Genomic DNA, 13,663 nt, shown 5'->3' on the forward strand with positions numbered 1-13,663 from the left:
GGCGGCGGCGCAGGGGGCACTGCCGCCGGCCGCACCTGGGCAGGCCCCGCCGCCGCGCAGCGCCGCCCCGGCCCGGCCCGGCGCCGCCCTCGGGCCGCCCTCTCGCGGGGCCGGGCCGGGCCGGGCCTGGCGGCGAGCGCCGACGGGCGGCCCCGGCGGGCCGGGCCGGGCCGGGCCGGGCCGAGGGTCTGCGGGGAGGGCACTGCGCTGCCTCGTCCCCCGCCTCCCTTCCCCGAGCAGGCGGCAGGGTGGAGACCTGCCCAGGGCCCTGCCGGCCGCCACCTTCCTCCGCTCCTGCGGGGCGTCGCGGAAGGGGCAGCCCAACCCTCCCCCCCCGAAACCGGTGCTCGTCCAGCCTCCCGCGAGCCAGAGCGACAGAAAGGGAGCCCACCCAAAAAAACCCTAACCCGCTCTCTTCCCCCCGGTTTGCCTTCCTGCGCTGGCTCACGCGGGGCCGCAGGCAGTGGGAAGGGGCAGCCGAGGACGGGAGCGAGCAACTGCTTTAGGGGGGTCGCCTCCCCGCCGCAGGCCCGAGAGGAACGGCGCGACGTCCGGACACGAGCCGGGGGGAACGGGGACGAGGAACGGCGCGACGTCTGAGCAAGGGGGGAACGGGGACGAGGAACGGCGCGACGTCCGGACGCGAGCGGAGGGGGAACGGGGACGAGGAACGGCGCGACGTCCGGACGCGAGCAAGGGAGGAACGGGGACGAGGAACGGCGCGACGTCCGGACACGAGCAAGGGGGGAACGGGGACGAGGAACGGCGCGACGTCCGGACGCGAGCAAGGGGGGAACGGGGACGAGGAACGGCGCGACGTCTGAGCAAGGGGGGAACGGGGACGAGGAACGGCGCGACATCCGGACGCGAGCAAGGGGGGAACGGGGACGAGGAACGGCGCGACGTCCGGACGCGAGCCGGAGGGAACGGGGACGAGGAACGGCGCGACGTCCGAGCAAGGGGGGAACGGGGGCGAGGAACGGTGCGACGTCCAGACGCGAGTGGAGGGGGAACGGGGACGAGGAACGGTGCGACGTCCGGACGCGAGCCGGAGGGGGAACGGGGGCGAGGAACGGCGCGACGTCTGGACGCGAGCCGGAGGGAACGGGGACGAGGAACGGCGCGACGTCCGGACGCGAGCGGAGGGGGAACGGGGGTGAGGAACGGTGCGACGTCCGGACGCGAGTGGAGGGGGAACGGGGGCGAGGAACGGCGCGACGTCCGAGCAAGGGGGGAACGGGGACATGAGCAGGAACAAAGGAAAACGTTTTTCATGCAGCCCTTGCTGGTCTCTGACTGCTCCTCGTTATGTGCAAAACCACAGAGAAAAGCATCTCTCCTGCTTCGTTTCCAGGCCATGCCTGTTATCAGCTGCCGCCACCTTTCTTTGGGGTGCCTGTGCCGCTAGGAAACAACTGAGCGCTCAGGACTTTCCCATTCATCAGATAACACTGTTTGTGCTCCAAAAGCCTCCACTCCGCGAGGCATCCGGGCAGGCGGTGCTGGTATGCGGTTACGTACGCAACCTTTGGCCAGAACTTGCCATGGGACCAACCCGCCCGGTAGTTCTGGAGCCGCACCCCGGCGTACCGTGCGCCGTGCTGCTTCAGCCTGAGCGGATCTGCTCTGGCGTCTCCCCATGCTCAGCAAAACGCAGGTCTGTTTACTGGAAGCAGCACCGCATCCTACCAGTAAGGCTCTTACCTTTGCACCCAAGAGCCGGAACGACCAATTGCCCTTCCTTCAAGGGCTACGTGGAAATGAGCTTGCCGTAATATTTTATCGCCGATGGTTCCCGGTTTGCCGGGAGCTGTACAACGGCCAAATCCTGCCGTCTGCCCCCCAGCACTGCTGCGCTGAGTGAGACAGAGTGGACAAACCAGGGCTAAGCGTAAGGAGGCAGCTCTTCACGATTAGGCCCAAATAACACAAGGGAGGAGGTTTAAGGTTTACATATGACCCCCCCCCCACCCCCCCAATACTGGGTGAAACCACGGTACACAGACCAGCATCATGTCCCTCACCATGGCCGATAGTTGGGGGCCAGGGTCGAGAATAAGGCCGGGGCAAGCGGCCGGGTGACATTTCCCCAGCCGCTGGTGACTCATGGCTCCGGCACTCACTGAGCTGACAATGTGTCTTTGTGCTTGGGGCTCTCCATGGATTTCTCTTGCAGGATCTCCTCTAGCTGGCTTTTGAGCCCACAAATGAATAATAAATCCCAGCATCTACCTGGTGCAAAGAAAACACGTCCCTTTGTGGGCGTTGAACTTTACGTCTGCTGGTTTTGTTGGCTGCCCTCCAGCCTATATAAATAAAATCAAGCCATTATTCACCTCCTCTGCTGACAGTCGTGCCTCTAGAGCCTTCTCCTGTCATCGGTTTCTCTCCTACGCTATCAGTGAAGCGGCAGCAAGGACTGGAAAGTGAAACTTGGCCAGCAAGCGAACGGGTTGCACCGAACCCTCTGCCTCGCTGCATTTACACCCGCGGCTAGCCCTGAAACAGCGTCCCAGTGCTGTTACTGGGAGACTCCTGGGAATGCCATTCAGCGCTCGGATTTTCGCACCGAAACAAGTGATTGAAAACAAAACCCAGGTGTGTGGCAGTGGCAGGGGACGGGACGCAGAGGGTGTGACAGCAGAGCGCCACGGTGCAGCACCGGCACGAGGGCACGGCCCGCCGGCTCTGCGGCTCAGCGTGACCGTAACTGCACCAGGGCCCTGCACGGCCCACACCTCTATGAGAGGAGCACAGCCGGCAGGGAGCTGCCCGGCTGGCACAACCCCAGGGCCCAGCCAGGTGACAAGAGACAGGGAAACAACAGCGCCCAGCAGGACTCGGTGGCGTGTGAGTTCACCCTGGGCCCTAGTGGGAGTTCAGGTCCTCGGCCCGTTGTTACGGGGCAGCGTAAAAACACACCGGTGCGACGCAGCCCCCGCTCAGGGGTTGCATTCAGTAGCACCATGAGCGGCAGCGCGAGGGGAGACGGGTGAAGCGGAGAGAGCTGGCTGGTGAACATAATCCCTTATAACTGAGCTTCTGTAACTAATTTGACTCGCTACCCTGTGCCATTCCGCTTTAAAAACAGCATTATGCCAACACTGAATGGTCCCAGAGCGGGGAATAAAGGCCACATTTATGGCCCCCGGGCCGCGAGGGCACCAGTGACTCGGTGAAGGCCCTGGGAAGGACGGTGGCTGCGTCTCTGGCCAGAGCTGGCTGTGCAGGTGGTGGTAAGGGGAAAAAGTGAATTTTGTGAGGCCCTGCTGCTGGCTGCTCACGAGGCGCACCCGGCTGTTGCGGCGGCACGTGGGGGAGGACGTTCCTGAGCGGGAAGATGCAGAAATGAATGCTGAAAGGCTTCCGAGCTGAAGGAAAATGCCTTAAGTGACGGCAATGAAAGACATGAGTCGTCCAGCCTGTTTAGCTCTGTCTCTTTTTGCTCAGAGTGGACTCAGTTACAGCATTTAATGGAGGGCGAACACGCAGGCAACGTGCAGTGTGGTGGATAAAGGGCAAAACTGTAGCTGGAACTTCAAGCCCGACCTGTTTGACTCTAGAAATGAAGTCATTTCTGGGACAAAGAAAGTAGTTTATAGGGAATTTGGTTACTTCTACCTTCCTGAAAGATGTGCTTTCTTCAAAGGCAAGCTCCAGAGTTCAGCACGGGCAGTAGGGGTTGCCTGAACTGCATTGGTGCCTGCGGTCAAGCGGCCCTTCCCACCTTTAACCCTGAGCCTGGAGAGCTGCTGGCAGCATGGGAACATCATCACCACACGGCTAGATTTGCTCCCTTCTCACATAGGCAAACACCACAAGTCCAGCACACTGGTGTGGATTGACCTGGGGTCCAGACCCTCTCACCCAGCTGCTCCCGGTGGCCTTCCCTTTTGTGGAGCGTGGCGTGAAGGCCACTGCCTCCGCGGAGGCAGAAGAGCTCCAGCACCAGCTGCCCCTGGCAGTGGCCAGGCCTGTCCTGTGGCTCATCTCGTCTCTGCTGCGGCAATCTGAGGCCTCTGCCAGCCCACAAGGCCTGAGCCCAGACAGGTCACCCTGACCACGGCCCCCGCAGCCCTGGTAGCAACCGCAGCCATGCCACCGGGTGCAGCTGCACGCAGCATCTCCGAGCAGGACAGCGAGGGGCTGCATGGGCCCCACATCCCCAGCTCCTGCAGCCCACAGCATGCCTCTTTTCCCCTTCAATACAAGTACAGCTCTCAAACACACATCCAAACCTTGTTCGCCAACTCCCGTGGGATGGCTGACAATGCTGGAAAGCTTCTCCAGAGCCACCATGGCTTCTCGGTTCCTACCAGAGCACCAACTTTGGCAGTGCCAGTCCTGTAAAACAACAGTCACCTTCTAAACAGCTGCAATAACCTCCCCATCATCTTCCTCCAGAAGTGGGGGTAAAAACAGAAGCACTGCAGTTCCCAAAGCAGCTGGCCAAAGCCCACTATGTCCTCCTTCACCCTCCCCGGCCACCTTGCTGCCCACCCCCACTTTCTAGGCTAGCACAGCTCCTTTCGGAGCTGCTCTCAGTTTTGCCGAGAAGGATTATCAGACCTTCAGCATCTTTTGATTTTTCCAGTCTTCTGTTTTTCTGCCTGTAAAACAGCACTCAAAGATTTACCTTCCTCCCTGGAGGAGGCGTAACGCTGAGTGCTCTGTAGGTCTCTCCTGGGCCTCACCAAGTCTCAGATACTGTTGTGGAACTGAATCCCCTCATACGATCCCCAGCACTGGATCTGCCTCCCTCGCGTGGTCCCTTGTTTAAGGAATCAGGAGTTCTGCCTTTCTCCCCTTTTACCTGTCCTACCTGGCTCTAGTCCCTGGGCATAGTGCTCATCCTGGCCTCTTGCACTGCAGTACATCTACTTTTTAACCTTTCAGCATTTACCTTGCTGTTGCCGTTTCAGAAATGCCCAGCCCATTTCTCCTTCACCTGCTAGCACAGGAAACGCATCTGCCAACTGGCATTTCCTAGGGTTATGAATTCAGCCAGAGAACAAAAAACAAGAGAGAAAACCTGTTTTCCCAGAAATGTCTGTTTTTATTAAATCACATCTTAAAACCTAGAAACATTCATGGATTGGAAACCTGGTTATCATACACAAAGCAGCAGATAGTCTTAGGCGGTAGAGATGGCAGATCTGTCCTGCATCACAGCCAGGTATGCCCCACGCCTGGACGGCAGGGAGCCAGCCAGAAACTGTCTAAAATTTGGGAGAGTGCTTTGGAATAACTTTCTTCTGACCTTTCAGAAGAGCCAGCCTGCTGGTTCCCAACCCACTAAGAAAAAGGTTAAAATGCTCATTTGCAAAATTCTCCATTAACCTTGAGACAGTTTTTGCCTCAAACTGGCGTATCTGCAGCTCAGCTCGCACACCGACAGGCTCTCTTGGAGCCAGCGTTTCAAGTTCTTCCTGTATCTATACTGTGTTTAGCTTCCAGTTGAGATGGGATGAGCTAGAGATGGACCCATCTGCTCAAACACGGCACGGGCTGTTAGTTCTGGAAATGAGCAGAGATGATGACTGCATATACGTTATGCTGTCTTTAAAGACTTGATTTGGAAAGGAGCAGGATGCTGTCAACTCCCTCTGAATTCAGCTGAAAGTAAAGGCAGAATTAGACCACGGAGTGTTTTATCTTCACATGATTTGTCACATGGTCAAATACTATTCATACTTGGATATTTTTTAATTATTTTGACAACTATGCTTCTTTCTTTCTTCTTCTCATTTGGATAAAAGCAATTTGTTCAAATATCTCAGAGTTTTAAAGCATGAAGGGATATAAACTGTCCTTCTCCATGTTACGAGATCCATTTTCAAAGTCTGCACGATTACTTTTTCCACTTGTTGTTCACCGTTTTGGTTCGGTTTTCTTTTCAGAGAACGCATGAGCAGCCTTCACTAGCAGCTCTGCAATAACAAACTGAGGGCTTGCAGCTGAGCAGAGGAGCTGGAAATGAAAACTGGCATCTGAACTCAGAGTGGAAACAGTAAAGACATTAAAAGCACATTGACCCTCTCCCATCCTTGTGGGAGTTCAGTTTTTGCTGCGGCTGCCACTTGATATCACAACTGAGGTCACCCCAGTTCCAGGAATAGTGTTGCTAAAGAACAACAGGAAACACAGCAGAAAAGCTACAGCCACTGCCTGCTTATTCACCCCAACCTCACTCCAGTTCTTCAGGCATCCCCAGCTTTACACCTCAGCAAAATAAAGTCTCCTTTAGCAAGCAGTGAGTGCACACGGGAGGCAGGATCCGTATTCATCAAAGGGTCTTGCTTTGCTGTACTCAGTTGTGAGATTTTTTCAGGGCATTTCAAGTTCAAGGGCAAAAACATCTGCCATTCTCTTGGAATTCCCTGTTCTGCACTAGCTCTGAGAGAGCAGGACCCTGTAGCAGGGACTCTATCGGTAAAACTGAATTTTAGCATTAAAAAAAAAAAAACAAAAAAAACCAAAAGGACACCAGCCTTCCACTTTCTACTGAAGCTTCTGTGAACTGCACCTATGTGCACGCATCCTGGTCCTGAGCCAGAGGCCACGGTGACCGTAGGAATGAGTTATCCCTGGCCAACCGCTGGAGCCTCCCCACCAGCTCAGCTTTTCAGTGTTTACCAGGTAAGAACTGTTCCACAAGTAGAACAACACATCCATTTTTGCACAACCATAGGGGGAAGATCACATTCAAACACCAAAAAAACCACAGACACCAGGGAGCAGGGGAGAGGCTGTGCTAGCAGGTTATTGCTGTACATCATAGGCTGGGCAGCCCCATTACACAGAATAAAAGGTTGGATCCACTGGCTGCTCGAGGGTCCGTGGGAAGATGTTCATTAAACGCCGAGCAGTGCACACGCAAAGGATCCTCTTACTAAAAGGTTTACAGGGCCATTAATACTGTGATTAACCACCCCTTCAAGACAAAAATCTCTTTGGACACTGAGATAAGGAAGAAAGACCAGAGAGCCAATTAACTCTCTAAATAAGGCTTGCCTCACCACCGTGATAACGTAAGGCAACCCAGAATGCTTTTCGTCTGTCCTTACGGCTATCAATTTTAAAGATACTCTAAAAGCAATACAATAATATGGCAAATTGTGTTGTAGTATTAGTTCTTTATCATTTACTAAGTATGCATGGAAAAATGCAATGTCACTTCCCTTCAGGTAGATTTTTAATGTCCATTATTTCTATTCCTTGTGATCTTTTTAAGTTTTTCACACTGATTTGTAGTATGTTGGGCAGAATTTATTTTCGACTCAAAACAGCTACTGGTTACTATCACTCTTTGATATCTAACGCATGATCTCCACAAGAGATTGTGCATTGGCATTTTTAGGCAGGCAGCAAAATCTGATGTTTTAATATTAATTCTGCTGATTACACAGCAGGATTACGTGGGAGTAACCATGATCACAATCAGGCTCACAGTCATTAAACCACCCATTTACTCATTCAGCTCCAGCACACAGAGTTATCAGCAGGCCGATTTGTCATTGAATCGTAACAGTTTCCACTTGACTTTGGCTTGCGTTTCCACAGCCGAGAAGTAAAAAACAGACTACAGATGTAGAAAGCCATGGATATTCTGGGATCAGCGGCACAAAACACAGACTCATGCACAACTTGTCACAGATGGCTTGGAAAATGATATTGCTGCTTGATATCCATCAGGAGGATATCGGTATGGTATCCTACAGGGAGGTCTGGCTGATTCACCAATTCCTGGGAACGTCATTGTGAAACCCAGGGTACAAAGTGGTTCCGCTTAGCATGTACCTGTAAATCTTGCTTCCCAATACTGGCAACGTGTCCTGATCGCTTGAGGAAGGACGACACTATCGAACACATCCTCTGATGCACAATTTCGACGACGCGTGCCAATTGCCAGTGACCCTGGAAGGATTTTTTTTTTTTTTTTTATGATAACATACCTTATCCTGGACCAATGCACCATTAATAACATGTCACTCTTAAACCAGGTTTTGATGGGTTGACTGTTTACTGCTAAACCAAGCGAGCAGAGCAAGGCTGTCGTTCCACCTCCTGCCTGGGTTGGGGGTAAGGGCAGACTCCCCCTTCCCGATCCGGTCGTGTTGGCTATTCAAATCAGCCATTTCCAGTCTTTCAACTCACCCCGCTTACGTTGCCCGGAGATGATGAAGCAGCATTTGCCGTTGTGCTGCCAAGCAGAGCCCTGGGAACAGGAACTCCCGGCCACAGGTCAGTAAGGCAGCAACGTCCCAAAACAGCAAGCAGCTCTTTGCCAAATGAGTGCGGGCCAAGAGCCAGGGAGACGCTGAGCGAGCGAAGGCAAACAAGGAGGAGCATCTCCCATACTCGCAGGGACTGTATGGGAAGAGACGGTGTGAGCACACATGCGCGCGTGCTGTCCCGATGCCGCTGGAGCCGAAGTCCAGGCTGAGAAATGAAGAACAAATTCCTTTCCAGAGTCTCCTCAGCAAAGCAGCGTTACCCGGAGGCAGAGCGAAGCCCACCCCGGGCCCGCGGGACGCGGCTCGAGCCGCTCTCGAGGCACTCGGAGGCAGGACTGGATAGGACGCCTGGGCACACGCAGCAGAGCCCTCGCACGGAGGCAGGGCAAGGTGGCTGGTTGGCTTTTGCAGTCAGGTGGTTCGCTAGAGCTACAAGGACTTTTTTGGTTTTGGTTTTATGCAACGAGGGCTGGTCTGCTAACTTCTCGTCTCGGGTGCAGAGGTAGGATGCAAAGGGAAGTTGGTGGCTGCAGCATAAGGAGAGGCCGAGGAAGCCGTATCTAAATTCCCCACTTATTTCTACATTTCTCAGGTAACCGAATTTTCTTCTCTCTTTCCCAGCCAAACGAGAGGGAAAGAAAAACCTCTCTGGGAAACCCTGTATAAGACAGGTGCTACATGCCAAAAGAGGAACCCTCCAAAGCCGCTGTAGCAGCACGAACACTCGCTGCACACTGATGCAGTCGCATCCTTTTCTGCTGTCTTGCTACAAGGCAACAACTCCCACACGTGGTTGGGGTGAACAGCCGGGGACAGGACCCAATTTAGCTATCCTGACTATCTGCTCCTCTCCAGGGTTAACCAAGCGTCCCTGTTATCAGGGTTTCTCCTGGCCGTGCTAAGGGCGAATCCTGACCACACAGGAGCTGCGGCGATGCCGGCTGGGCCACAGCACTTCCCCGCGGCAGGGCTGAGCTGGAGAGCAGAGCCTGCAGAAAAGCGCGGGGCGCCACGGGATCCTGGCGCGAGGGGGCTCCTGATCCGCTAGCACGGCAACGTGGGGACTCGAGCTCAACCACAGCGTAACGCGCTCACGAGCATTAACGTTAATTAGAGGTGAGCTCCAGCAAACCAATTCAGACAGCAGTTGCAGACTGCGCGTGAGCAAACCAGTCGCATGGATGCGCAGACAGGCGCATCCGAACAACATAGTTCAAAGGCAAGAGAAGCATTTTGGAGTGGAAGGACAAACTGTCCTGTGCGCTCAGCAGCCAGGGTCCCCCAGGCCCAGGGCTGCATGGGTGCACAGGGCGCAGGGATGGGTGCTCGACCCCAGCGGAGGGGATGTGCCAGGTCCGACTGTGCTGCGTGCCAACTGGGAAGCACCTGCCCCAGAGGTCGTCCTTTATAGGGTGGTCCAGTGGAGGAAGTCCCAGCACGTATTTTCACTCTAAAATTTAAATAATGCAATTTTTTTGCATCCTATCCTCTGCTGATCCCTTCCTTTCTCAGCAGCCACTTAAAATTCAAGCTAAAAGGGGAAGACTTTTTTTTTCTCCTTTTCAAAAGTGGCTCACTCCAATGCTCCTATTAGCACAAAGAACTTTACACGTCCAAATTCTATGGTCTTTCCAATCATAGGTTTTAGAGTATTCCATCTCTTTAGTCAAATGAACACTACAAAGGAAATAATATGCTCATGTCATAACATCACAAACTACGTGGAATATAGATCTTTGGAAAAGAGAGAAATGCATTCATCATTTGTCATTTTACTATACTATAGTCAACTGCACCAGTAAAACAGTCCGTTATGTTCATTCACGCATACATCTTCCTACAGAAGTTCTGCAACTGTACAAGCTACCTTTCCACTTTGCAACCCTAGCTCTACACATGTTCAATGATAATAGATATACAATAGGTCTACAGATAAATCACTGAAGTGGATACATAAATGGGCCCTTTCAGAGTTACATAGGATTTTCAATAGTTCCACAATGCTACATTCATGCTACCAAGTTCACTGGATTAGGGTTTTACTTTAGAAAGGAGAGAGGAAGAGCAATTTATCTTTCTCTAGTTAGGAGCATAAACATAGGAGGTGAAAAGGTCAGAAAGGGAGGGAGTTTTGTGTCAGCGTTTTAATCCTGCCACTATCGTTTTCTTCTCTCAATAACACATGGCTTTTTGCTTGCATAGCACCTACGACTCCCCCCTCTCGCAAGTACAGCTGGCGGAAGCCACCGTGCTAGGTAAGAGCTAATAACAGCAAATCAATGTAATTTTTTTTTGTTTTTAAAACGTGGCATTTTCTTCCACAAGTCAGACTGGTGCCAACTATCCCTTTCACTACAAATCTGGAAAGCGTGACTGCGAGTCAAGAGGACGAGAGTCCAGCCAGGGATGAAACGTAGCCACCGTGGGTCGTTACTGCGGGGTGGGCAGGCCCAGCTCCCAAGCAGAGCGGCGGGAAGCAGCTCAGACCCAGTTAGTTCAATGTGCGAATTTCAAGGACTCCCAACTCTCTCTTTCCACCCATTCCCTTACTTACTGTATGTACATTATGTCTCCAAAAATTTTGCTATAAAAATACTATAAACGTACAGGGTTCAGCAGTTCTAGCCAGAGGCCTGCTCCCCAAAATTACCACCACAGATACGTCACGGAGGGAAGGAGTACTCTACAGATCAGAACAAGTAGTTCTTTTTGTAAGTATTTAAAAGATTTGTACATGTACTTTCTTTCACTTCACGATCAACTGATTTTAGATACCAGGAAATCGGGAAACCAAGGTAATCTTTCCCTATTATTCTCCAGTATATTTTACTTATATAAGAAATAAATCGTGTACTCCCCCAGAATAGCCAGAGTGACTTAGGCAGACTTTGAGTAATGTTTATCCTCTGAACAGGTGCGTTGAAGACTACAAAACCTCCCAAAACAAAAAACAACGCCCAAAACAAACAAAACGTAAATATATTCCAAAATACGTCCTCAAATGTTAACAACAAACCTGGGTTCTCAAACCACAGCTGCTCTGACAAAGCTCCGGGTTACTCTGTCCTGCACAGGAAGGGACGTGGAGGATGGCAGCCGAGCTCAACAAACAGGTCATTTTAGCATCGGAAAGGAGGTGGTTTGTGCGCAAACAACTGGCATTTAAGTGAATGTAGGGAAAATTCAGACTCGTGCTACGAACCCGTGCTGTATCCCTCGAGAAGCGTTTCTTCCAGATGCTTCAGTAAAAGTCTCCTTGGAGGATTTCCGATGGTCCTGTAACCTCCCCGCTCCGTACAGCAGACGAGAAAGCAAACTCGTCTTCCAACACGTAGTAAAACGCTGGCATGAACACGAAATTACCATGGTTATTAGTTTCTAACTCATTGTAACACCATAATGAACCTTACTGAATTCTCAGTCATGTAACTGTATTTCTAACCTAAAATACTCCAGCAAAACTAAAGTCATATAGTTTTGCAAGCAGCAAAATAGAAAGTAACAAAGTTGTGTCTAATTGGAGGAGAAATACACATTCGTGAGAGCACATACAGTTAGTGCAACACAGCTACTCTGAAAGTACCAAACCAAACTGGATTAATCAATGCAGCAGACATGCAGGGTCTGCTAAGTTACGTTAAAACCATGTTTGCTGGTGATTAAATATGTCTACAGAAGATATATTACCATTTTGAATATATTTTCAAGCAGACCAAAAATACCTCATCTATTGGTTACTGGTGTGTTATTTTTAACTAATTAAATATTGGGAGGGATTTTACCCCTCTCTCTATAAAAATTGCACTTATTTTCTATTAAACAAAACAAAAAAGTTAGACTTCAATTCTATATTCCAGTATATATGCACATTGAAACTGGATCGTTTTGATCTAAGCTTGCAGGAGTAGGTGTAGCAGTCCTTGCTCTCCAAGATCCCCAGCACAGAAGGTCCCATCAGTACAAACCCCTCCTTCCTCTGTGCTCTGGTCACTTCTTTACTGTAGTGCATGGGTAATTTGTTTTATTTTTTGTAAGAAAACCTGAGCTTCAAAAGTCTTTAAAAGGACCTGGAATCAAATCTGGCCCATTCTGACCCAAAACAGCTCAGTTCTGCAAGGAACTCCATCCTGTCCTCGTTTCACACAGCTCCTCCTGAGACACCACGGCTCTGCCCTGAGGCGAGCGAGGTGTCAAACCCTTTCCCTCCAGTCTCTCTTGACCCAGGAGACTTTCCTCCTGATACACTTCTGAGGGCTCCTTCTTCCCTCCCTTCAGCGCTGCTGCCTCCTCTAGGGCTTTGAAGGGCTCCCTGTGCCAGTAAAAAAGTCTCTCTGCAGTAAGCATGACTTCTTAGACACCGGTGATCAACTACTTCTTGCAAAGTCTTCTCCAGCTCATAAAATGTCATCATAATCCAATAGCTTAGAGTGCTGGCGGGTCTTCCAGAGGCGGTAAAGGCGGAAGTCAAAGTAAGTCTCAATCATCTGCTTACCTAGGAGGAGAAGGGAGACGAAGCAGAGGGGTTACAGCCCGCAGCACGAGGGAGAGACCAGACAGGCTGCAGCAGCAGCAAACCCACCCGCAGGTATAGGCACAGGAGAACCCATCTGGATACCTCATTTGGGGAATACTGCCATGCCACATGTGCCCAGGGCACGTAAAGGTGCCCGTAAGACCCAAGTATCTTTTTAGGTATCCTCAAACACAGAAAGGCTCCTCAAAATCCCTTGCAGGGTCTGTCCATGGCGGTGGGAACTGAACTGCGTCTGTCTCCAGACTTTGACCTCTCTGCATTGACTGCAAGAAGGAGGGGCTGTGGGGTGTCAGCAACAGCCCCGACACCCTGCACGAGAAAACCTGGGAGTCCTGTGAAGGGCTGACAACCCACAAGAGCAATATTTGGGCATAAGATGTAACAACAAAGGTCCTTCCCTTCAGTTGGGGAGTACTTTTAAATTGGGTTTCTTTCAGGTGCAGGACAGCTCCAGCCTCCACAGGCTTGTGGGATCTTAGAAAATTACCAAAAAAAAAAAAAAAAGTAACGGTTTGTGGGAAGTGTTAAAAATAACTAAATTTTAAAATTCAAAACAAAAAGTATTTAGGGAAAATTAACAGTTAAAATTAACAGGGTCTCTCTGCCCTGCAGAGCTGTCTCTTCTTGCAGCAATAAGCTCATTTTTGAACGCGTGTTCTGCACTGTTGGCACCTCTGACTGAGAGCGGGGCAGCGGGGGCTGTCTTACAAGGCAGTCACAGACTCAAGGCCATGCAGGGCTGGTGCTGGAGGCAACACATGTACCTGAAAACACCAGGGACAAACAACCCTGGACTCTAGCACAAGGTTCAAGGAGGGGATTTTCGCTTTTGAGGGCTGATTAAGATTAGTTTCAGATGACTTTGCAAAGGATTAGAGAGGTTACATTATTA

At 51.5% G+C, this 13,663-nt stretch overlaps 1 protein-coding gene across 2 annotated transcripts in view; it reads right to left on the reverse strand.

Annotated features, from left to right (window-relative positions):
* Window positions 1-9,989: 9,989 nt before the first annotated feature.
* NSMF (NMDA receptor synaptonuclear signaling and neuronal migration factor) overlaps window positions 9,990-13,663 on the reverse strand; it is a 48,230-nt gene continuing 44,556 nt past the window's right edge. For both annotated transcript variants that reach the window (XM_068914821.1, XM_068914820.1), the window contains one exon: window positions 9,990-12,729. In XM_068914821.1, coding sequence (XP_068770922.1) covers window positions 12,632-12,729 — 98 coding nt within the window. In that variant the 3' untranslated portion in view covers window positions 9,990-12,631. The remainder of the gene's footprint in view (window positions 12,730-13,663) is intronic.

Source organism: Struthio camelus, chromosome 20 (assembly GCF_040807025.1).
Source record: "Struthio camelus isolate bStrCam1 chromosome 20, bStrCam1.hap1, whole genome shotgun sequence".
In the NCBI taxonomy this organism is placed as follows: Eukaryota; Metazoa; Chordata; class Aves; order Struthioniformes; family Struthionidae; genus Struthio; species Struthio camelus.